The 25253-nt window shown below is 42.6% G+C and overlaps 1 protein-coding gene across 6 annotated transcripts in view; it reads right to left on the reverse strand.

Annotated features, from left to right (window-relative positions):
• Cdk5rap2 (CDK5 regulatory subunit associated protein 2) overlaps nt 1–25253 on the reverse strand; it is a 174271-nt gene that overhangs the window by 95997 nt on the left and 53021 nt on the right. For all 6 annotated transcript variants that reach the window (XM_029476183.1, XM_021159966.2, XM_021159965.2 and 3 more), the window contains 2 exons: nt 23831–23932; nt 18242–18460 (listed from right to left, as the gene is read on the reverse strand). In XM_029476183.1, coding sequence (XP_029332043.1) covers nt 18242–18460; nt 23831–23932 — 321 coding nt within the window. The remainder of the gene's footprint in view (nt 1–18241; nt 18461–23830; nt 23933–25253) is intronic.

Genomic DNA, 25253 nt, shown 5'->3' on the forward strand with positions numbered 1-25253 from the left:
GAAAAATAGAGGTGCACAATGCTCTGGCCACTCCTTGAACCTGTGTGTCTGCCAATGTTTTGACCGTTCCTTGACCCATGTGTGTGCCCACTGATGAAGCCCATTGCCAGGTGTTTGTAATATTGGTTGCTGAGAAAGAGTCAGGAAATCTCCCCAGCAACCACAGCCCGGCCAATCATGAGTTACTACACCTGCCCCAGACTCTTTACTTGTACCCCTCCCATACCCATTTCTTGAGAATAGACATTGTTTAGATCTGGAAATCCCCTACTCCCCCCTTCTCCTTTCTCCCCTGAGGGCCTATAAAAACTGGGACCTCATTCCCCTCGAGGTCNACTCCTCTACCCCTGCGTGGGATATGAGTCGTCCCCAGAGCTCTGGCTTTCCCCGAATAAAGCCTCATGCCGTTTGCAACAAGCTCGGTCTATCATGAGTTCTTGGGTGTCCGCTATTGTCCTGAGGCCTGAGCAAGGGGCTCCTCTCGGAGTCTTTCACAAACACACAAGGGTGTACATACTCAAACAAGCACACACACAAAGATGTGCATGCGCAGTAGTGGTGAGGAAATCCATGATTTTATAATACTTCAAAAATATGTTTTTAGTTGATCTGACAGAATAAATGCCCTCAGAGATGTTCCCATCCCAATCTCTAAAAGGCAAAAAGGAATAAAGGCAAAAGATGAAATTCAGGCTGTTTAATCGGCTGACTTTAAAGGACACATGTCATCCTGAGCTACCAAGGCGGCTTCAATATAACTACAAGAACAGTTGAAGATGCAAGAGCCATTGAAGATGTCTCTGCAACCACGGCTAGCAGTGAGGATGGGAAGGGCCCAGAGGCCCAGAAATCGGTCAGCCTTGAGAATCTGCAGCCTTCGAGAGAAATGCATCCTAGAACAGATTCTACCTCAGCTTGGTGAGTACTAATTCAGACTTCTGACTGGCAGAACAGTCAAGATTGTGAATCTGTACTGTTGACTTGCTGTACCTTGAGAACTCCTTTTGTGATTTTTCACGTTTAATTTTCCCTGCATGAATTGCCCCTCATTACAAATAACTACATAAGAAAATATATATTTTTTTACAGGGACACTCATCTGTAAACTGAAAAGTAATGAAATCAGATAATCATCATTTGGTAAACAATCACAAAATTGGACACCCAAATATTTGAAAGAAAAAACGTATTCTAATCAAAACTCTAAGATGGGGGTATCTTAGATCCTTCATCCAAAATCAGACCATAAACGGATTATGAACTTCTCTGAAAAGTAAACCAAAATTCAATTCTAGAGGGAGTTAAGGATTTTTTGATGTTTGTTCTTAATTCTATACACAAAATTGTCCCTTAGTGTCCCTGGGGAATTGGTTTCAGGATCCTGAGAGATACCAAAAGTAACATTCAAGTCCTTCCTATAAGGGTATCTTTTTTGCATAGAATCTCCCCACATTCTCAGATTGCTATAATATTTAGAACAATACAAATGCTGTACACATCTGTTACATAATATTGTTAGGGAATAATGACCAGAGTCTCTACATGTTTAATATAGACAGAATTTCCTACTCAAGTTTGGTTAAATGTGTGGATGCAGAATCTAGACACAGAGCCAGCTGTAACACTAAAGCAACAGTAACAGAATAATAATGAACAAGGGAGTCCTGCCAACAACTTCAGCCATGCTCAAGCTGTGGCTGCTTCTTTTACACTTCCTATACCTGCAGTTGAGTTTTTACATTATTTTAACTTTGTTTGGAATTTTTCCCATCTTTACTTATTCTATTACATCATGACCTAAAAGAACATATAGCAAAAAGAACAATTTAAAGAGAAAAGAAAAGAGAAAGAAAGCTGGTCTGGTAGCTTAGTCACACCTGGCCAGCCTGCTCTACAGAGAAAGTTCCAGGCCAGCTAGGTCTGCAGAGCCAGACCCTGTCCCCCAAAAACCAACAAGCAAGCAAAAACTATGCAATGTTCTCATTTACCAATTTTAACAAATACAGTAAAACTCGATGCACTGTATCCTCACAGCTGCCAACTGTGTGAGCCTCCACAGAACATGTTATTACAAATTGCTCCTTTTTATTGCTGTGGGTATCTTTTATTACAGCTTTAGAGTTAATTTTTCAGGAAAATCACTGAGAGGGCTTTCTAAGTCAAAGGATATGCGTATTTTTGAGTTTTTTTTTTTCCCAAAGAAACAACGACAAAAGAAAAACAAGTACAACAATCAAAGCACTAGAGGCCTGTGCCAAAGCCTTGTCAGCAGTAGTTTGTAAAGTATTTGCTAATGGAACAGATAGGACAGCCTCCTCCAGAACTGTTTCTAAATTTGTGTTTCCTTCATACCCCATTGTGTATGGATGGCTGTACTGTTTTGCTGTTGTTGTTCTGCCCACACCACCACTACCAACTGTTGTAGCTAGCTAGGAAATGACAATCATTGAGGAGGGGGAGCTAGAGAGAAGATGACCCAGCAGTTAGTTAAGAGCACAGACTGCTCTTCTAGAGGTCCTGGTTTGATTCCAACAAGCATGGCAGCTCACAGCCATCTCCAACTCCAATTCCCAGAGATCTGATGCCTTTTTCTGGCCTATGTGGCACATCCATGCAAACAGTACACAGACACGCATGCATGCCAAGCACACATACTTAAAAAATTAAATTAAAATAATGGTTTTTTTTTTTTAAAAAAGAACCCAAGGTGTGCACTAAGCACAGATTCCACTATTCCACAACAGAGTGCCTACTAGGGCAAAGTGTATTGTCCTTGTTAAGCTATTACAGAAGAGGCAGGAGTCACTTGTCCAATAGACAGGACTTCATTATATTTCTGCCTTGGGATCCTGCTGCTGTTTCCAGACAGGGCAAGCACACACACTGGGGCCAGAGAAGCAGCTGTGACTGAGAAGTTGGCAATGTAGTAAGGAGGACCTGGGATGATCCCACACTCAGGATCAATGAAGCACAAGGATTGTGGTCAACACTAACCATGACTCAGACCATGTGCCAGACATTGAACAGTTAATCTGTCTAATCTTTAAAATGTATGATGGAGTGTGGTGGGACAAATCTTTAATCCCAGCACCTCGGAGGTAGAGGCAGGCAGAACTCTGAATTTGAGCCTAGCCTGAAATACATAGTGAGTCCCAGGCCAGTCAAGGCTCCCTAGCTCTCAAAAACAAAGATATTCCATCCCATCTGACTGCCAGCAGAACCCTGGCTACCTCACTGCCTGCTGCTCACCCACTAGTTCTGCTCTGACAATGGTCTTGCTGTGGCTCTTACATAGGAGGTATGTACTCACTCCATAACCTTCATGCTTATTGTACCCAAAGTCTGCAGTTCAGAGCTGCTCCTCACCTCCTACAGGTGTATCACCTTACTCCAATCTCCATAACCTCCCCCCTCCTCCCTCCACCTCCTCCATACCTCTTCCCTCTACCATCTCTTCCTGCAGCACTTGCTAATACAGTGTGAACTTTTTCAGTCTCATAAGGGCAGATCATATTTTTCTTATTTCTCCAGCTCTAACCCCTATAATGGCATCAATCACATAGAAGGTACTGCAGCAGACAAACTCTTTAATCTCCCTCATTCAGAGATAGGGAGTCTATGCTTCTACTTTTTAAAGCATAGAAATGTAGTGACCACTGCAACCTAAAGAAGTGGGCTATTTCTGGCACAGGCCCAGCAGTTTCTAATTCCTTTCTCTTTGGACACTCTCTTGGCGGCCTGCATGTCCTACATCTAAGAGGCATGGCCATCCTAATTTCTTCTATGCTGGTGAGGCTAAATGCAGGAACTCCAGCTGATAACCTCAGCTTAATTTTTCACCCATCTCCAACAAGGTACCAAGCATAAGAGTCATTCGCCTTTGAACCCAGCCCACCTATCAAATGAGAACCATGAGGGAGCCAAGTAAAGCAGAAAACCATTCAGAGGAGGCCTGCCCAAATTCTTGCCTAAAAAAAATGAAATATAATAAAGTTATTATTTTAGATACCAACTTTGGGGTGATCTACTGTACAGGAACAGATAACCAAAACAGCACTCAATAAATATCAATAAACTGGATAAATGAAGCAAAGCATGAGTAATAAGATAAATAAAATAAGTGAAGACACAGGACAGATTTGGGGGTCTCATGGTGTTCTGCTACTGAGGCACACACCAGCCCTTCTGCCATTTAATGAGTAAGAGGCTGTGGTGGATTGCATAAAAATGACCCCCATAGGTCATCAGGGAGTGGCACTACTAGGAGGTGTGGCCTTGTTGGAGTATGTATGGCCTTGTTAGAGAAATTATGTCATAGGTACTCAAACCACATTCAATGTAACATTCTCTTCCTGCTGCCTGTGGATCCAGATGTGGAACTCTCAGTTTCTTCTTCAGTACTATATCTGCCTGCATGCTACCATGCTTGCAGCCATGATGATAATAGACTAAACCTCTGAAACTATAAGCCAGCTCCCATCAAATGTTTCTTTTTTTAAAGAGTTGCCATGGTCATGATCTCTTCATAACAATAAAACGCTGGGAGAAGCTAATTTACCTGTGATCACAGTGAATAAGGTACAATAACAGGCTGATATCTGGTTTCAAACCCTCTCAGTTCATACCTACACCAAAGCACAGGTTTGGGTCATTTTTGTAATAATACAATAATTCCAATATACTTAATTAAACCCACACAACACACCACTCTGAGGGACCACTAAAAAAAATTGCAAGGAGCTCTTAATGTTAAGATAGTCACTAAACTATATCTCTTTCAAATCACAATGGAAACAGAGAGAAAGAAGGCAAGAAGACTTAAGGTTGGTCACTAGCACATATGCAAAGATTAGATGCAGGCAGTCTATAGCCCCAGAACTACGGGGAAAAGGCACAGAGACAAGTGAATTCCTAGAGTGCACTGGCCAGCCTGGGGGAATCAGAGAGGTCCAGGTTTAGTGAAAAACTAGATCTCAAAAACAAGATGATGAATAACAGAGGACAATGCTTGGCATCAGCCTCTGGCCTTTGGCACATACACATACACTGGTACGCTTGTGCACGATTCCATGAACACATACATATAACACGCACACACAAAATAAAGTCATAATACATCTGTATACTACCTTAGGAAGAGCGGGCTTTCTTTACAACTTTATTTTAGTTGTGAATACTGTTTTAAGATATTCCTTTTAATTAGTAAATAATCATATTTGTGGGTAAAAATGTCCAGTTTTGATATATGAATGTACCATGGACCAACTATATCAAGCTAATTAACAAGTCTGTCACTTAAATATCTCTTGTCGTGACATATAGAATTTGTTCTCTTAGCAATATTAAAATTTAAATATATTATATTCATCATACCATACAATAGATCTGGAGCACTTATCCCTCTTGTTTGAAATTCTGTCCCTCTGGTGAACACCTCTTCTTCTCCATACATCCCCCATCCTCCACAAAGCACCATTCTACTCTCTACTTCCGTAGGTTCTGCTTGTTTACATACCAGGTCCATTTGTGTTGTTACAAATGACAGTTTCATTTTATGGCAGAATAATATTCGTGAGTATACGTATGGGTGTGTGCACACATGCATGTGGTTGTGTGCACACATGCATGTGGGTGTGTGCACACATGGATGCATACCTGTGCTGGGTATGCATTTTCCTTATCCATACAGCAGATGATGAACATTTAGGTTCCTTTCATTCTCCACTGCTATCAATAGTGCTGAAATGAACAGGAAACCAAAGTGGAGATTTCTCAACCTACTGACTTCAATCCTTTTGAGATGTATGTATACACAAAAGTGCAATTAAAGTGAATAGTAAGATAATTCTAGTTTCATTTTTTGAGGAACCTTCATACTGTTCTCCCAAAATGATTCCACCAATTTACATTCCCACCAACAGTTCACAGGAGTCCTCTATCTCTGCCTCCTCCCCAGCATTCCTTATCTTTCATCTTCTTGATAATAGCCATTGTAACAGCTTCCAGGTGATATGCTATTGTGGTTGCAATTTGCATTTCCATGATGAATAGGAATGTGGAACATTCTTTCAATAAAGTAACTATTTGTATGTCTTCATCTGAGAAGTCTAATCAAGTCCTTTTCCATTTTGTTTTCTTGCAATTATATTGTTTTGATTCTTAAATGTTGTGGCTACTTACCACCACTCATGAGATATGTGGCTTATAACACACGTCTTCCCAGCACACAGGCTGTCTCCTCTCTCTGTGAAATTGCTTCCTTTGCTTGGCAGCCGGTGCTTTCAGGGTCATATACCAAAAAAAGAACCACTGCCCAGAACAACTGTCAAAAAATTCACCTGCAGTGTTTCAGATCTGGTTTTGACTTCATTTTTAATACAGAATGACAGAAAGATCTAATTTCCCTTTCTGGCTGTCCAGTTGACCCTCCTCCACTCACTGAAGAGATTAGTCATTCCTATGCCCATACCATATTTGGATTACAATTGCTTTGCAGTCTATTTGGTACAAAATGGTACTGCAAATCTTTAAACATTCATACTCTGGGCTATGTAAGTGTGCATTCTCCATGTATGCAGCACTACACACTTACACCAATCCTAATGTTTAGCTCTCTCCTTTAAACACCTGTCAGTCCCATATTTCAAGGGATGATTCAAGTTCTAGTATGCAATTGTCTGGTAATTATTCTACTCTCTTTTATCATTTGCTTTAAGAGTTTTAATTCACATGTGAGTGGGGGACTGAAGAGATGGCTCAGCGGTTAAGAGCACTGACTGCTCTTCTGAAGGTCCTGAGTTCAAATCCCAGCAACCACATGGTGGCTCACAACCATCTGTAATGAGATCTGATGCCCTCTTCTATAATGTCTGAAGACAGCTACAGTGTACTTGTATAACAAATAAATCTAAAAAAAAAAAAAAAAAAAAAAAGCTGGGCGTGGTGGCGAATGGCTTTAATCCCAGCACTTGGGAGGCAGAGGCAGGTGAATTTCTGAGTTTGAGGCCAGCCTGGTCTACAAAGTGAGTTCCAGGACAGCCAGGGCTATAAAGAGAAACCCTGTCTCGAAAAAAACCAAAAAAAAAAAAAACCAAAAAAATAACATTTTTAATTCAGCTATCTAAGAGAACATGTGATAAAGACTACTAGAATATTCTACCTTTTTGCACATGTCCCCAAAACATAAAATGGTCTGCTCTGCAATTCTCCAAAGGACACAAAGTCTTGTTACTCCCTAAGATTTAAGGAGACAAACCTAAAGTTTAGCATTGTGCTTGTTAAACTAAAAGAGGGAAGAAGGGAGGGAGAGAGGAAGGAGAGGGAGGAAGGAGAGGGAGAGGAAATGAGACAGAGACACAGAGACTGTACTGTCGGGATGTATATGACCACAGTATCATCAAGGCAGGGACGGAAATCAAGAAACCCAAGAAAATAAGCCCTTCCCTGTGGGACATAAAATGATGCCAGGAAGTTTGATCAGGAGCAGGTCTGAGTTCCCAGAAACTTGGGGTATACTCTTGAGATGGTAGGTGACTCCCTGCTCCCTTCCACATTCCTGGCCTAGAACATGTGCCACACTTCCCACATAAGGAAGCGTGACTCGTGGTCATATAAGGCCAGGACAGAGTTCTCCATGGTAACAAGGTACCTAGAGGCCCTGAGGGTTTAGCCAATAAGCTTCCCCTCCCAAACATTCCTTCCTGCAAAAGGTTAACCTCGGGTCTACCCTGAGAAGTTGATACATGCCCATTTTCCACGATGAACAACCAATAAACAGTTTGGAACCAAGGACTGTCACTCATTTGCCACCGCCATGGGGAACATGGAGGTCTTTGCCTACAGAGCCACAACTTAATTTTACTATTGAAACCCTATCTACACTCCCAGCTACAACCACCCCAAACTGAGGACAATCACTGCTGAGCAAGGCCCGACTGTCCCCCACCCCCATGCCCCAGGCTCATCCTCAGCTCCTGGGCCTCTTCGGTTCTCGGGTCTTCCAGAACTCCCAGCAGTGCCTGGATGTCCAAAAGTCTGAGAACCACAATGGCCCCAGCCTAGCTGCAGGCCCAGGGGACCCTGATTTCTTTGTGCAGTTCTCCAGCAGCAATTGGAGGCCCAGAATTCAGAAAATAGCACCTTTGGCTTTCCCACATCTCAGACTGTGTTCTCCTACCCTCACCCCACAGTGGTGGCTTGGTGCTTCCTTGAAGACCAACACCCAACAGCAGCAGCATTGGGGAAATGCAATCAAGCATTCTCTGCATTCGGTGTTCACCTCTCCAGCAGCCCTGCCCAGAGGTGAGGTGGAATGTGGACCCGCACTTCATCTTGGAATGATTATATCAGTTATGGAACTCATTATCAGCTACAAGCTAAGCATGGGCCAAGGCACTGTTATGTGAAAGATCACTAACTTTAATAACTGTCTACAATGGTAAGGATCTTACTGTCCCAGAAAGGTAAATAATGCTCATAAAGACTAAGAACTGACTAGACAAAGCTTTGTATAATTTCTAATGCTGACATTGAAAACCAAGCTAGTGGCCCCGAATCTGGGATATCAACTGAATTGTTAAGTGCAAAAGTACGTTAAAGCACTCCATATCACGGGCTCTCATTAGCCAATACTTCCAAATCATAAGCCAATGTTTTAGTGTCTGTAGCAGTTGAATTATCTGCAGCCCTTCTCCAAATTGATGGCAAGAACAGGATCTAACTACTCATATGGTCAGCAATGAGAGGAGGCTTAAAGCAAAGAGGCTGGCGACAATAGGAGGATGTGTGCTAAGGTAGCCTTGACGAGGAACAGCTGCCATGGCAACTCAAAGACAGCCAATTGACTCATGCTCTCAGTAGCCATGAATTATCATAAATGTTAAGGGGAGGCATGGAGATGGCATGTCTTGCTGAGGCAAAACAATCAGATCTAAAAATTATCTTGGTAGTTCTCCCAAATCTCCTTCAATATTTGAGGGCTAAATAGACAGATCTTCTCATAAATCAATGCTCAACTGCTAAACTACTATAAGTGACACTGGACAGGAAGATTACATCATGAGGGGTTCCCACCCCAGGAAGGAACTTTGGGCTTTCAGGTTAAATGAAAGGATACAAGATGGGCTGAAGCTATGGCTGAGGCAGAATAACTTATGTCTCTTCCCTCTTAGTAAAGTACATGAGAGATGAAGAACCTGGACTTAAAGCTCTAGTGGTTAAGAAGTCCCAAATGCTGCCCCGACAACCACTCCTGCACCCCAGAGCTCACCTAGGATGTGTACCGACAAAACCACAGCAGAGTCAAAGTACAATTCCGTGATATCACGTGTCAGGGTTTTGTTGTTGCTGCTCTCGCTATTTTCAGAGAGAAAAGTGCATGCCCGACTTAATGAAACCACCTGGATCCTCTTCCTTGAGATGCCAGGCATGGCAGGGACAATTTATGAGACTATATGGGAGTCAGTCCTCCTTACAAATGCTGGGCCTCACTCATAGGTCTGAAGTGGAACGTAGAGAATTCCCAACTTGGGTTTTTGCCTCAAGGTGCCATGCCTCTGTCCAGGTAGCACGGAAGGACCAGTGAATACTGTGGACACTAATCTGCTGAGCAGCTCTCCCATGGAGAAGGACCGGAAGAAAGGTAGGTTCACACTGCAGAAGGAGGGGAGTTCAGCCCTCCTCTTACGGCACCTCCTTCAGAACAGGGCTTTCACAAGGGCAACAATAGCAGTTTCTCAATTAAGTCCCTGAGCTACAGGTTTTTTTCCAGCCACATGGAGCCAGTAACTGCAGCAGACAACTCAAGAGTAAGCACCCCACTCGTGGCTCTTCTGGTGGGCACCAGCTTAGCCTCAGCTTGTCGCAAAGCGGTCCTTGTCACCCAACCAATTTATTCACGCACTTTCCAAGTGTCCTGCCTGTCTCCACCCAGTCCCTTCCACCTGAACATATGTCACCCTCCCCCGGCCACAGGAAAGAAACTGGATGGAAGCAGCATGCCCTCTTCCAAGGGTCAACCTATGTCACTACATCTAGAAACCACTCCTTGATGCAAGTGATTCCTCCCTAGGTGATGTCCAAAGAGCTCAAGAAATTTAAAAGAAACAAGATTTAAAATGATGTTACTAAGTATACTAAATTCCATTTGTCTGTCAAAACAAAACAAACAAAACAAAAACCTCTCACCCAATCTAATCTCCTAACAATAACTCCCTTACAATAAATACTGAAGGTATCAAAATAAATAAAATGCCTAGTCATTCAAAATAATTTTTTAAGTGTCAATAAAAGAGCTGGAAAGATATGCCCATGCAGGTAAGAGGACCCAAGTTCAGTTCCCAGCGGCCATGTCAGATGGCTCATAAAAACCTGTAACTCCAAATTCAGAGGGATCCATTCACTTCTGGCCTCTATGGGCAATTGCGCTCATGTGAGCATAACACACACACACACACACACACACAATTTTTTTCTTTGAAAAAATGTCAGTGAGATCCAAGGGCATACAGGTAAACAATTAAAACTAGGAAGACTAATAGACAATATAAATGAGAAATTTTGAAAAAGAATGAATCAGATTTTTTATTAAAAAATGGAACAAAATTTTTGAAAGCCTTAATAGATCAAACAAAAGAAAGAATCCTGGAGTTTGAATATGGGTCTTAAAGTATCACATTCAGATAGAAAAGAGAAGTATACGGCGGCATGAGGGGTTTCTGAGACACCATCAAGAGGTCAAATGTCTGTGTCACTGGCATTCCCAAAGTGGGAGAAATAAAGGCAAAAGAACATAGAAAAGCTACTCAGTCAGAGGACAGAAAACGTCCTAATAGTGGGCAAGCCACGGACATCCAGATTTAATGACCCTATAGCATCTAAATAGGATGAAAGAAGTTTGTATCACACACATTATACTCAACCATCAAACACACAGGACAAAGGGAAAAAACCTTAAAATCTGCCAAGATAAAAATACCAAGTCACATTTAAGGACAAACCCAAGAAACTAACAGCAAATTTCTTACCAGAAATATGCTAAAGGTGTGGACTGATAGATTTTAAGACCGGAACAAAGTAACTGTCAACCAAGATTCAAGCAAGGCTATCTCTCGGAAACCAAAGTAAAGATCGTCTAAACCAAAGTCTAACGGAGCTTGTGATCACCAGACAGTATGTAGTTAACAAGAATGCTGGTGTATAACACACATATGAAAATAATAATAATGTTAAAATGCTTTTAAAAGTAAAATTCACAATTAGAAATGTACAGACACCTAATATAAGAAGAGCATCTGGTTTTATAAAATATTACACCTATTGTAAGAGATAGATCTAAAACAATAGCATGTATGTATGGGTGTGTGGTGGGGGGATTAATACCAGACTCTTTTCAATATACAGACTGTCTATCAATAAATAAATAAACACCAGAGTTAAATTATATAGTAGGTAAATGAACTTAATATTTACAGAACAGTATATCCAACATCTACAAGAGACATTTTTTCCATTAATGCATTCTACTTTCTCTAGAAGAGAACATACATTAAGTCAGAAAAATTAAGACTTTACAAATTAGAAAAAAAAAAGTATTTCCTGTATCTTTTCTAGTTACAATGGAATTATGAAATACACAGAGCTTAGATACCTAGGAACCAACAGGAGGGGACACTTCAGAAATTATACAATTATACAATCCTGTTTCTCCAATGCTTTTTCTAAGCTGTGCTTCCTACATCTGCTAGCCTAGCACTTGGGGCACTTCTCACAACAGCTAAGATAAGGAATCAGCTTAAGTGCCTGTCACCAGATTAATGCACAAAAATATATGATACACATACACACACACGCACACACACAAACACACTTACACATATACTCACACATACACACAGGAGTACTATTCTACCATAAAGAACAAAAGCCTGTCACAGAATTACAGAACTTCAATTCATTCAAAACAAGCCACACAAAGAAAGACCAGGCACTGAATGTTCACTCCATATGTAGAAACAAACACACAAAAAGGACCTGAATTCAAATAGGGTTTCCTCAGAAATAGGAAGTGAAGTGGGGAGCTACAGAGAACATGATCATAGGAAGGTGGAAAGACATGACACATCATACATAAGGTATGTATGTATGGAGATGTCCTGGTGAATGCCATGAATGTGTACAATTAGCATGTGCTAATTAGTGAAGCATACAATATTAATGAAAGCCAGTCCACTATATTCTTCTCATCACACTGAGCCAAGGATCCTTAGGCTAACTTCAAACTCACTATGAAGCTAAGGGTGACCCTGAACTCCTGATTCTCCTGCCTCTCCAAGCCCAGGGATTAGAGAACAGGTAATTAGAACTAATGACCACACCTGACTCACAGCACTGGTTTTTCAGACTGAGCCCAAGAAACTCCAGGATTAAGAACATCTAACCTTGGCTGACTACTACAGGAGTTGTGTAACCACATGTTCGTGGGCATCCCCGGAAACTAACGGACCCAGCAGGTATGGGGAAGAAGAAAAGCACAGAACCTTCTTATTTGCTTTTAATTCAAAAGGTTACCACTAGAAAAAATCTTCAGCACACCCAAGGTGCAGCTGCTGTATTTGCTGTGAGAACAGGGTTGAGTGAAAGTTTGGGAACCTCAATCATACACCAGTGCCACCTTGCTCCCCAGTGAATAGTACAGCCAAGATTTGTAGGATGCTGTCTCCTAGGCCTCTGAAGTTCTGCACTAATGGGCAATTTTCCTTTGAGATCTGTACGTGCACTCTGGGCCAACACTGAACTGCGTGCTTCCTTTGCATATCAGGGCTTTTTCAGAGCAGGTAGGTTGGTTTTTAAAAGTGGATTATTTGAAAACTAAAATATCCCTCAAATCTTAGCATCACATTAGAAATGAAATCCAGGCCCTCACCCTTCTCCATCCGGAAAGTCTGTTTTATCTCTGGCCAGATGGAGAATGAGAAAGTTCTCATCCATCACATTTCAACCTTATCAGGTTTTGCTGTGAGCAAGCCTGTCAAAGTGCTCAATGTTACTTTTAAATATACAAAAGCAATTTCTTCAAAATCTTAATGAGGTAGAGGCATTCAGCAATGCACGGACAATTTCCAGAATCAGCATGAGATGTCGTTGTAAACTGTGCACATGGAGCCTCCCTGACCTTGGTGGGAGCAGTCCTGGGAAGTATGAGATGTGATGCTGAGCCTCCTAGCCCATAGAACTCTGTGCAGCTCCACTCCCATGTCTTCTTTCCATAAAAGTTCACTTGAACAGCAAATGTATAATCTTAATCATAAAAGACAGAGGAAATGAGGGCTGGAGACATGGCTCAGTGGCTAATAATACTTACAGGTCTTCAAGAGGTCCTGAACTCAGTTCCTAGCACCAACATCAGGTGGTTGCATAATATAAAAACAAAATTAGGGGCAAGAGAAATGGCTTAGCAATTAAGAGTGCCTGTTCTTCCAGAGGACCCAGGATCAAATCTCTGCACTCGATTCTCTCTCACTCCAGTTCAGAAAATCAAATGTCCTCGTTTTGCCTCTGTGGGCACCAGGCATGCCCATGGTAAACATGTAGGCGAAATATACATAAGATAAAAACTAAATCTTTTAAAAAAAGCATTAGAAGTCATTGGAATGAGACAGTCCTGCACAGATGACACACCTAAAGTTCTAGAACATGGGAAGCAAAAGCAGGTGGGTGAGATATTCTGGGTCAATTTTGTCTACACAGTGAGGTCAAGGTCCACTAGGGCTACAAAAGACACCGTCTTTTGAAAATCAAATTTAAAAGGGCCCCTGTGGAGAGTGAACAAAGAAGCTGAGGCCTAAGCTGAACACACACAGCCAGGATACCACTTCTTGTTCAAGGTAACAAATCTGCCCCTCCCCAGCCCCACTAGGGCTTCCCAGTGTAACAGGAATGTATTTCCACCTCTCCCACCCCTGTGGCCAACACTCTTCAAGTCTAGGCCTACCCCTGTGAAGTCTCCCTTCTTACCCTTCGCTCCCCCTGCACAGCTCCATGTTCTTCTCCTTTCAGTCTGTTCTGCTATCAGCAGCGAGCATATTGTATTTTACACCATTCTATCTGAATTTCCATCACAGTTCTCCAGGAGACAACTTTAGACTGTGTCTGACTTGACTCTGCAACTGCATCCAGCTCCCAGAACAGAGCCAGCCGAGTGATGAAATAAGTAGCGGTGACGAAGTTGCTCTCTTGGTGGCCCATGAAGACCACAGCAATCCATCAGAAAATGAAGAGGTCAGCCTTGTAAAACAGCTTTTACAGCAACCTTAGGCAAGAGCTACTGGGACGCCCAAGCCTCCCTACCCAAGGACACTCTGACCCATTTCTCCAAGGGCTCAGCCAGCTGAAGAGAAAGATAAGCATGCTCTCAGAGCAGAGATTATTGTTGATCTAGTGGACTCTAGTGCACAGTGGCCTATCATTCAACATCCGAGCAAGCACTTGGAAAATGCAGGGAAATGGGGGGAAAATAAGAAACCTAGGCACAGAGAGCAACTATAACTGAGGACTAGAAAGCAGCACAGGATGCTTTTGTTCACAGATTACATCTCATTTGTTTAATGCTAACATACAAAGGATCCACATCATTTTTGAAGGCGAGTGTTTGTTTAGAAAAATAAGTCGTTAGCTTAGAGGTTAAGCATCCCCAAGGAAACTCAGCTCCAACCTAAACCCAGTGCTGGAGTCCACTTCTATAAAGACACCTTAGTGACTACCATGACACACCAAACATCATGGAAGTTGCTATAGTCTACCCACACAAACCCTGAAACAAGGCCTGTTCTGCAGGTGAGAAATAAACACCACAGTTCAAACTCAACAGCTAACAAGGGATGGAATGAGACTCAGTCCACCATTCTCTTACAAAAGTGGGGAGTTTTAAACTTTATTTGTATGGTACATGTGTGTGTGTGTGTGTGTGTNGTGTGTGTGTGTGTGTGTGTGTGTGTGTGTGAGAGAGAGAGAGACAGACAGTCAGACACAAACAGACAGTGTGTGTGTGTGACAGATACAGAGACACAGAGACAGACAGAGACAGACAGAGACAGACAGACATTGTGTGTGTGTGTGTGTATGTATGTATGTATGTATGTGTGTGTGTATGTGCTGATCCGAGTGGCACAGCAGCTGTATGGAAAACAGAGGATAGCTTATAAGAGGCATTTTTCTCCTTCCATCTCTATGCTAGTTCTGTGGGTGGAACTCAGGATGTCAGGCTTGTATAGAAAGCACTTTCACCCTTTGAGCCAACCCGCTAGCCCAGAAACTGGGATTTGCAAGGACACAGCATCCTACTTAGTTCTTTTAAACTGTACATTATGCTACAAGGACATTAGCTCAAAGCATTTCACATCTGACTTATTTAAAAAAAAAAAAAAAAAAAAAAGCAAAGAGACATTTTGAGCTCTGTAAAAGCATCCCTTCTTGGATCTGTGGTCTTAAACCTAAGTCTAACCCATTATTCCAAGACACTGTCACCAAACGCTATGTATTGACTGAGGTTCTCAAGGTGTACTAAATGCTCTCCCAATTCCATTCTGGGCTACCTGTAAATAAGTACCAAGGATTTAGAGGAAATCTGGTTGAACTACCCCAAAATTAAATCTATTCCTGGTAGATCATGCAGGATTTTGCCACCTGGGTGATAGTAACAACTTTAATTAGAGTTTTGGCTTAGAGCCAGCAAATGTATCCCACAGAGCTAAGTGCCCAGGTGAAGCACACACTTGTCAGGGCAGCAGATGACAGGTCCTATGACAGATGCAAGCACTGTTAGACAGCCTAGGGACTATAGCTCAGCCACAGTCCAAGAGAGGCCACTATACAAAAAAAAAAAAACGTAACTTACTCTTGTCCCACACCTGCTTGGGGTAAAACTGAGAGTCTGAGCCAGAGACATCAAACCTGAGCTCTCTCACATCCTTCACCACATACATACACACACACACACACACACACACACACACACACACACACAGAGTAGGTGGGGTAAGGGTTAGTCTTAAGTCTCTGGGCCAAACCAGGCATTTATATCAGGATGGGAGAACAATAAAGATCAAGGTCACCTCCCTGTCACAGCCTGCAGAGCTCACTGTAACTGCCACAGTCAGGATGCTAAACTGGGAATACTTGCTTCTGCTTCCTTAGGAAAGTCTTCTGAATTTGCTTTAAGTGATATGGGTCCCTCTGGTGGCCAGGAGGCATATGTCAGGATACAGAAGATCTATCTGCCACCTTCAATTTTTGGCCTCCCTCTGTTAGATCCCCACAGTAAAATTAAAGCCGGTATTCACCAAAGCCTGCCCAATGCAAGCACTCGATAAATGTGTGTGGAATAAACAAAAGTACAAATTATAGCATGTGCTAAGTCAACTGGCACATTGTCTGTAATCAGAGAGATTAAAACCAACATGAGAGCTGACTCTCATGGGCCAACTTCTCATGCATTCGCAGAGTCAGGCCCAGCGAGTCCACTGGTCTCTGATCCAAACTGCTTCCACTAAAGGCATTGTCTCCCCACACACAATGAGCCAGAAAATGAATGCTCCTGGCGTGGGTGTCTGAGAGAGGGTGCGAGCGTTGGCTTGCTATCAGCATTCAGGGAATGTCAAACACGTTAAGTCTGTTTGCTATGGGTCCTCTGTGTGGACTATAAGTTGGGGCTCATGTAAAAACAGGGCTGTAGTATTTCCAACTTATTTTCGCGTTCAAGAGAACAAAACAAGGAGAAACAGCTAGATCCAGTCCCAGCAAGTGAAAACCTCAATCCTTACAAGCCTAAGAACAGCATCGATCTGACTTGCACAGACCTGCTTTGACTGAATGGACTATTGTTGAAGACTCTGTAACTGTTCAGTTTTCTTTATAAAAACCCACCAGACACAATTCTTCCTTTGGGCCTCAGTACCAGTTGAAGCCAGCCTTTTTATCTTAAGATGTTCATCTGTCAAACACTGGAGACCCTGAACCTCAATTCTTTTTCCCTTACTGCCAGAACTGCCAGCAGAATCTTAAGTCCCCCTCTTCTGCACCACAGAGGATACCACAAAATGTTTACCATCTTTGCCATGGTTCCAAAGCCCTTGCCATCTTTTCCTTTGAAATCCTGATGTCTTTACCATTATTCCTAAGCTTGTATAACTTTATATAAACTACAACTCATGTTTGAGAAACACTGAGAGGAACAAATTACTTTTTAAAGCTTCAAATAACCAGAATATTATAGATTGGTTTTCTTGAGAATATATTATTCTGATCTATAGAAAACACAGATTATAAAAATCTCTCTGCCAAATGCACCATATCCCTACCTACTGCTGGTCTGCCAGCACAACAAAATAGCATCTTAGGCAAAGTTCTAAAATTATAGACCAGATACCTGCCACCTGCATATCTCTGTCTAGGTGACCACAAGCAAGCCATTTAAATTATGAAGCTCAGTTAATCTGTAAATTAGAGTAACTTTCTCTGGGCCCAAACATGTGGATGTGGCCACATACGAAGCCATTGGCTGCTTTACAAGTGGCAGCTATGCTCTGCAGCTAAGGATCAGGTCTGCATGCTGCCATCAATCCTGCTATCAGTTTCTGTTATCTAAGAGGATTTTCAGAGTGAACTAAATGTAGACAGAGAACAAGGCCTGAGGTTTGATTATCTTTCTTTCCAATATTCTTTTCCAGCCTAGAAAACACAGTAAAACCTGAGAGTGTACAGGAAAGATATAACACTGGATATGACTGTCTTCAGAGTAAGGCTTGACTCTACAAGGCCAGCTCTAGAATGATATCAAGGCCACCAAAGTAAGCGCCAAAATCCAACCATCCACTCAATAAAGGGGTTCTTCAACAAAGACACAGGTCACCAAATGCATAAGAAAGTGTTCAACGTTCTTAGCTACCAGGGAAATACAAATTAAAACTGCTCCAAGAACTCACTGAATCCTAGTCAAAATGGTTAACATAAAAACAAAAACAAAACCATTAATAACATAAGAAATGCTGGCAAGGATTCAGGGAAAGAAATACCTTATTCCCTGCTGTGGAAATGTAAACATGTGCAACCACTATGGGTATCAGTATGAAGGATCATAAAAAACTGAAAAGATTATCCTATGATTCAGCTCCCTGTGAGAAGAAAGCATCGCTGGCCCCACCCCTGATGCACCCCTCACAATGTCAGGAGAGCAGGAGGCACTCACGTGAATGGTTCGGGCTCCTCTGTTCCCCTCTCGGTGGGCTTCCTCCAGGGCCTGCTCTAGTCTCAACTTCTCCTTCTTCAAGTCATTCAACTCCTGGGTGACCTTTTTAACATTCCTGAGCAACCTATGGTTCTCCGTGCTCTTTGTGACATTTTCTGAGTGCAGCTTGGCCAATAGGGCTTCCTTCTCTACCAGCGCAGCCTCACAGTCCTCAGACCCCTAGGAGAGAGGGAGAGCAGAGGGACCTGGTTTCCCATGTCAGAAACAAATCAAGACTGTTTTGCCTATCAGGCAGGGAGGAAGAAAAATGGGCAGCATTCAGTACCCAGAGTCCAAGGATCAGCATTTTGGAAAACTACAGGACAAAGTGTAGGTTGTGGTCCTGTTGACAAGAGTGGTCCACAGTGCTGTCAAAGAAATACAAAAGGGGAAACCACAAACTTTTAACAAAACTAATTAACTTCAATGCAAAGAGAGTATAGCTGACTTTTCCTTTTGTCTGGATTTTCTAATATTTTAAGGTAACTCAGCACATTACTTTTATAACTGTATCGAAACAAAGTAATTAAGTAACTTTAAAGGGGTCACTTGCCTAACATGTGTGAATCCCTGAGTTCAAGCTCTGATGTCATAATCAGCCAACCAATAGTAATCAGAAAATGAAACGAAGATGGCAGGCAGTGGTGTATCCCAGAACCATCCATATTCTTCTTTGTTAGTATGACTGACACCTGTCACAGGATTTTCCCTGTCCAATTACAGTAAGGCATCAGGGGGCCTGTCACTGGACAGGGAAAAGGTAAGCGGGGCTAAGAGTTGCAGAGACAGAGAGTGTCTCAGGGGAGAAGGAGATAGTCTAATATGGAGGTGGATGTGAACCAGCGTGGCTTTAACCAGCCACAGGTAGATAGGATATAAGGTTAGAATAATTGGGATAAAGCTTTTATCATTATCAACTGGTTCTGCAATTATTGTATTGGCATCTTGTAAATTGAGAATTTACTGATACATAAATCTGATTGGTGAATTATAAGCTTCTAAGGTCTTGTTTTTACTGGGTAAATGGGTGTTGTGACAGCTGATCGCGGGGTGGACAGTCATGCCGGGGTTAGCTAGAGTTGCCAGGGGCAGGAGCACAGGAAGCCTGTCGGTGGCAGGCAGAGAGCAACTGGAGCGCAGAAAGTTAACATTTTCTTTCTTACTATTTCCTAAACACACACCCAGAGTGTATGCAGAAAAAGGAGATAGATGTCAACATGGCAGTCAAAGTCTACTTTGAAAGATTCCACTGTCATCAGAGTTCAAGGACTAAATGCATCAAGAATACTTTATTTCATTAAATACAATTCACCTGAGAAAATATTTATGTAATACACAAAAAAAAAAAATGAACAAAATGTTCTACACCACCAACAATAAGAAGAATGAATTGAAATTCTCAGTTACAAAGTATGCTTGTTTAAATGGGAATATCTGATGTTAGTCAGCTTGTTTTGAAATGATACTCTTCCTTAGTAACTCTGTAAGAACCAAGAAAAATATAAGGGAATGCAAATTAACATTGTGCATATACCTGGAAACAAGAGAAACTGGTATCAGTGTCAATGGAAGTGCTGAAATAAAGGCCAACAATGCCTGGAAAATGTTCATCATCAACAAGAGGTTAAACCATGCCCATAAGTAACTGATGCTCAGGGCTGCAATATGACTAGTCTGTCATCAGACTGCCCATAATGAAACGTGGAATTCGAAGGATTCCCAGCCTGTGTGCTTCCCTGGCACAGCACCACTTACCCACACCAGGGAAGACTCTAATTAACACCAAGAAGCTGGCAAGAATGAAAAGAAGACAACTAAATTCAAAGGGGATGCTAGAGATAGCCATCAGTTAGGGGCTTGTTGAACATAGTTATTGTTCACAGTTACCAAGTGCTGAAAAGAAGTTCTGTAGGATTGTTGCATGAATAATGATGGCAAAGCCTCCTTAAAAATCTAACCTCAAAGAACTCAAACACACACACACACACACACAATTCATTTCATAAAAACACTTTTCATATCAAATTTTCCTTAAATGGCCCTTTGAAAAACTTCCCTAGAGTGCTCTTTACCTTTTCCTGAATGATGCCCAAGTGGCAAATATTTGGCCCAATTACACATGGCCAGAAACTAAAGGCCAAATAGAAAATTAAGCAAATTATTCTTGCTCACTATAAAAGGATCCAAATGCCCTAGACCAGTTTTAGCTATGTGACTTGGGAGATGTTACCTTGGAACACTGAATAAAGAGATGCTGCAACATATATGTGAGTCGGCAATTATTTCAAAATGAAAATTTAAAAGTCTGAGGAAATCTACGCTATGCTTCCATGGCCAGAATGTTAAAGAAAGTTTTATAGAACACGAAATATACAACGGCCCAGTACACATCTGTAGTCCCAGATACTTAAGGGGTCAAGGCAGGAGCCTAGGAGTTTGGGGCCAGCCTGGTTGTGGTGGTTAAAATGACGATGGTCCCCCAAAGGTTCATAGGTAGTAATATTATTTAAAAGGTATGTCACCTTGTTGGAGGAAGTGTCACTGGGGGTGGACTTTGAGGTTTCAAATGCTTAGGCCAGGCTCAGTGGCTCAGTCTCTGTGCCTGCTGCCTGCCCATCTAGATTCAGAACTCTTAGCTACCTCTCCAGAACCATGTCTTCCTGTCATAATGATAATGAACTAAACCTGTAAGCCAGCACCAGTTTAATGTTTCTGGCTGTATAAGAGTTGCTGTGGTCATGTTTTCTCTTCAAAGCAATAGTAACTCTAAGACGCCGAGTAGCACACACGAACTCCAATCTCTTTTATAAAGAGAGAGGGGGGGCTGGGGAGATTGTTCAGTTAGCCCAGTGCTTTCTCGGTAAGCTTGGGGGCCAGAATTTAATCCCTAGCACCCACATACAAGCCAGAAGCAGCCGTACATGTCGTAAGACAGCACTACAAAGGTGGAGACAAAAGGATCCCTGGGGTGTAGTGGCCAACCAGTCTAGCCAAATTGATGAGCTCTGAGTTCAATGAGAGACCCTGCTTCAAAAAATAAGATGGAGAGATGGAGGATATGGACCTCTGGTCTCCCTGCATGTTTTTTTCCCCCTGTATGTACATGTATAAGTGTATGAAAGTATCAACGGAGAAAATATTTAGAGGTGAGTTTGCTGGCAATTTATATTACTTCTTTGTACTTCTTTAAGGATAGAAATTATTTTTAATTTTTTCTTCAGTAAGTGTTTTTACTTTTACACCTGGAGGAGAATGCCACTTCCAATCCAGAAATAACTTTAATGGCCAAGAGGTGTAAAAGCCAGCCTACACTGTAATCTGCACACAGCCACACCTGTGATCTGAAGTTGAGTCTGTGAGCCTGTTCCTTGGCAGCCATTCCAGGAATTTAAATATCTCCTGCTGCTGCTTCACTGTCAAGTTCCATGTCAAGGAACCCTGTGTGTGTGTGTTGTGAGGGGAGGGGGGGGTGGTCTTTCTTCCTTCTTCTAATTCTTCGTTCTCCTTCTTCTTCCTTCTCTTTCTTGATTACGTATATGCGTATATGTCTGGAAGGATCATGTAGTTTGTAAAGTTGTCCAACAGCAGCTAAAAAAGGACGTCTAATCCCTTGGAACTGGAGTTGCAGGTCCAGGGGATCTGCTGTCCTTCCTGGGTGCTGAGAACCAAACTCATGCTCGGTAGAAGAGCTGCAAGTATTCTTAACCACTGAGCCATCTCTCCAGCCCCCACTGGCTTTTAAACTCAGGCTGCAATTAGTTCAACACACCATAGCCCAACAGGTCCTTTTACATGAAAAAAACACACTTAAGTTTGTAAGACATTGAAATACACCTCAAATGACTCACTGGTATAAACATGCAGTACACACTAAAATATAATCTGAGCAGTATAAAGGGGAGGCTTTGGACAAAGACTGCCATTCTAGTCCTGCCACCACAAACTCTCAAAAGGTCAAAAGCATACTTCCTCTTAGAATTAAAAAAAAAAAACAAGAGAATTTCTGAAAACTGTCAATCTGACGCACTCCTCAAGAGAGTTTTAGCAATGCCGGATTTCTGTGGACTGAAGACCAGGACCTAGCCCCGCGCTGCTATTGTGAGACCTCAATCCGCATGTGTTACATTTTGATCAGGGTCAATGGTTATTAAATCACAATAACAGTTAGGTTTATAAGGCTGCTTTCTTTCCTTCGAGCCCCCACATAACAAGGAAAAGTAAAATATACTATGGCTCATAAGCATGCCTGGACTCGGGCTATCAACTGCCAGCATTTCTTTTCTTAAGCAATGGAAAATATTGATGGTTTTCCAAAGAATTTGGCCTTTAAAGCTTGTTATTTTCTAAGCAAGGGGGAAATGGTGTAAAATGTAAGCTCAGCTCCATTTCATCATCTACTGTCAAAACAGTACAAGAAGCAAGTCTGAGATCTCAAAAGCAGAGCTCTGTCTATGCTGCTAGCATCCCGTGATTTAAACCAAATTACTGCAATTATTCTTATTGTGAGCCAAAACTCTGCAACAGATAAGGCAGGAGGTATGAATCTTGGAAGTCACATAGCCCTAAATCAGACTGATCTTCTACTTTACCACTAGAAGCAGCCTTGGTGCAGGAGTGAGTGGAGAGCTTAAGCAAGTATGGACTTAACCTGGGGATGGAACTTCTCTGAGTCCACATCAGTAATAGGCTTACATAAACTGTGTAGGTAAACTAAAAACGTGGGAGGAGAACATTGAAATAATTAAAAGCACAAAACTAAAATCTGGAAAAAATAGGGAGTGGGTGGAAGGCTTGAAGCACAATGCTATGGGCATAAAAGAGATGAGAGGCATCAAAGACTGGTCCACAAATTCAGAAGGTTGCAGGAAGGAAGAGGCAACCAGAGAAAAGGAGCAGAGGACTCCAGGTTAAGGAGTGCCAGAAGCCTTGGGGTCAAATCCTGGCCCTGTCACTTACCAGTGTGGTGACCCTGTGCAGATCCTATTTCTCATCCTGGAGTGCCTCAGCAATTAAACAAGGATATGAACGGTATCTACTTCAAATGTTACAAAGGTAAAGGAGGCAATCTATGGGGAACACGAAGCATGGCTGGGTACAAGGCAAGTGTTCAGCAAATGCCTGCTATTACTTCCACCTACTGAATTTAAATCCTGACTCTACCACCTGATAGTTGTGAGAGTGAGTATGCTACATACCCTCAATGAGCCTGAAAAACCCTCAAAACACAAGGCTACGATAATTATTTTCCTCAAAGGGCTGTAAAGATTAAATGAAATATTCTACATAATGCTAAAAGTAAACCCAGCAGTCTCATCTTCTGGAGTAGCTGTCTTCACCATCACCATCACCATCACCACACTGAGAGGCCTGAGAAGCCCCAAAATTGGTGGAGGACCTCCCTTTAATTATATATAGTCATCCAATTCTATCCCTAAAGACCACGCATGGTTCCCCTTATTGCAAAGTCCCAGGTTCCCTTCAGCTGCATAGTCCAGGCCTCTCCTTGAAAGAAGACCTGAGAGAGTCACTTTCACTAATGAAAACTCTTACCTCTCTTAGCTGGAATCTGGGGATCTGGGTTTTTAAGGGATCCTCTCTGCCTTTGGTGGAGTCCGTAGTGACCTCTTTGATTTTGGAATCAAGTTCTTCAACCTGGGGAAAACAACACATGGTGGCCCACACATAGCTGGACTCCCCTTCCCTGACCATAGTGCTTTATAGACACAAGCTCTGAGTAGGATTTCTAGTTTTGCCATTTACTAACTGGATGGCTTAACCTCTCAGGGACTGAATCCCTTCACCTGCTGCCCACATAAAGTCAGAGTATGCCCCCCAAGAGCCTATGTGTCAGAGCCTCCATGTGGCAATCTTAGAAGAAACGGGCCTTCAATCCCACTTTGGGGGCAGAAGAAAGCAATCACAAGTGGGGAGGGAGAGAGGGAGGAAGGAACCTGGGAGGGAAAGTGGACTGGGGGCAATGAGGGGGGTGGGATGGGAACCTGAACTGGTATTGGGTGAGGGAAAAGAATGGAAGCCCTGAGGGCCAACAGAAAGAATGCAAACAGGCAACCTTTGGAAGTAGATTGTTGGGAGAACCCTCCAGAATGCACCCCAGAGACTGGGAGGTGACCCTCAGGACTCAAAGAGAGGGACCTTAGATGAAAGGCCTGACAGTAGGGAGAGGGAACCTACAGGGCCCATCTCCAGCAGGAAGACAGGGCACCAAGTGAGGGAGGGGGTTGTCATCCCACAGTCAAAACTCTGACCCAAAATTGTTCCTGTCTGAAAGAATTACAGGGATGGAAATAGAAAGGAGCCTGGAGAAAAGAAGGTCAAGCGACAGCCCCAAAATAGGATCCAGCTCAAGAGGAGGCCCCAAGGCCAGACACTATTACTGAGGCTATGGAGCACTCACATAAAGGGACCTAGCATGACTGCACTCCAGAAGACCCAACAAGCAGCTGAAAGAGTCAGATGCAGATATTTGCACCCAATCAATGGACAGAAGCTGCTGACCCCTGTGGTTGAATTAGGAAAAGGCTGGAAGAAGCTGAGGAGGAGGGCAACTCTGTAGGAGAACCAGCAGTCTCAATTAACCTGGACCCCTAAGGTCTCTCAAACACTGGACCACCAACCAGGCAGCATACACCAGCTGATATGAGACCCCCAACACATATACATATGAGAACTGCCAAGTCTGGGTGAGTCAGAGAAGATGCACCTAACCCTCAAGAGACTGGAGGCCCCAGGGAATTTAGAGGTCTGGTTGAGTGGGAGGTGAGGGGTGGGGACATCCTCATGGAGGCAGGGGATGGGGAGGAGGTATGGGATGTGGAACAGTCAGAGAGTAGACCGGGAGTGGGGAATAAAATCTGGAGTGTAAAAAAAATAAGTAAATAAAAGAAATTTTGGGGCAAATTTAGAGAGAGAGAGAGAGAGAGAGAGAGAGAGAGAGAGAGAGAGAGAGAGAGAG

The sequence above is a fragment of the Mus caroli genome, chromosome 4 (assembly GCF_900094665.2).
Source record: "Mus caroli chromosome 4, CAROLI_EIJ_v1.1, whole genome shotgun sequence".
NCBI lineage: Eukaryota > Metazoa > Chordata > Mammalia > Rodentia > Muridae > Mus > Mus caroli.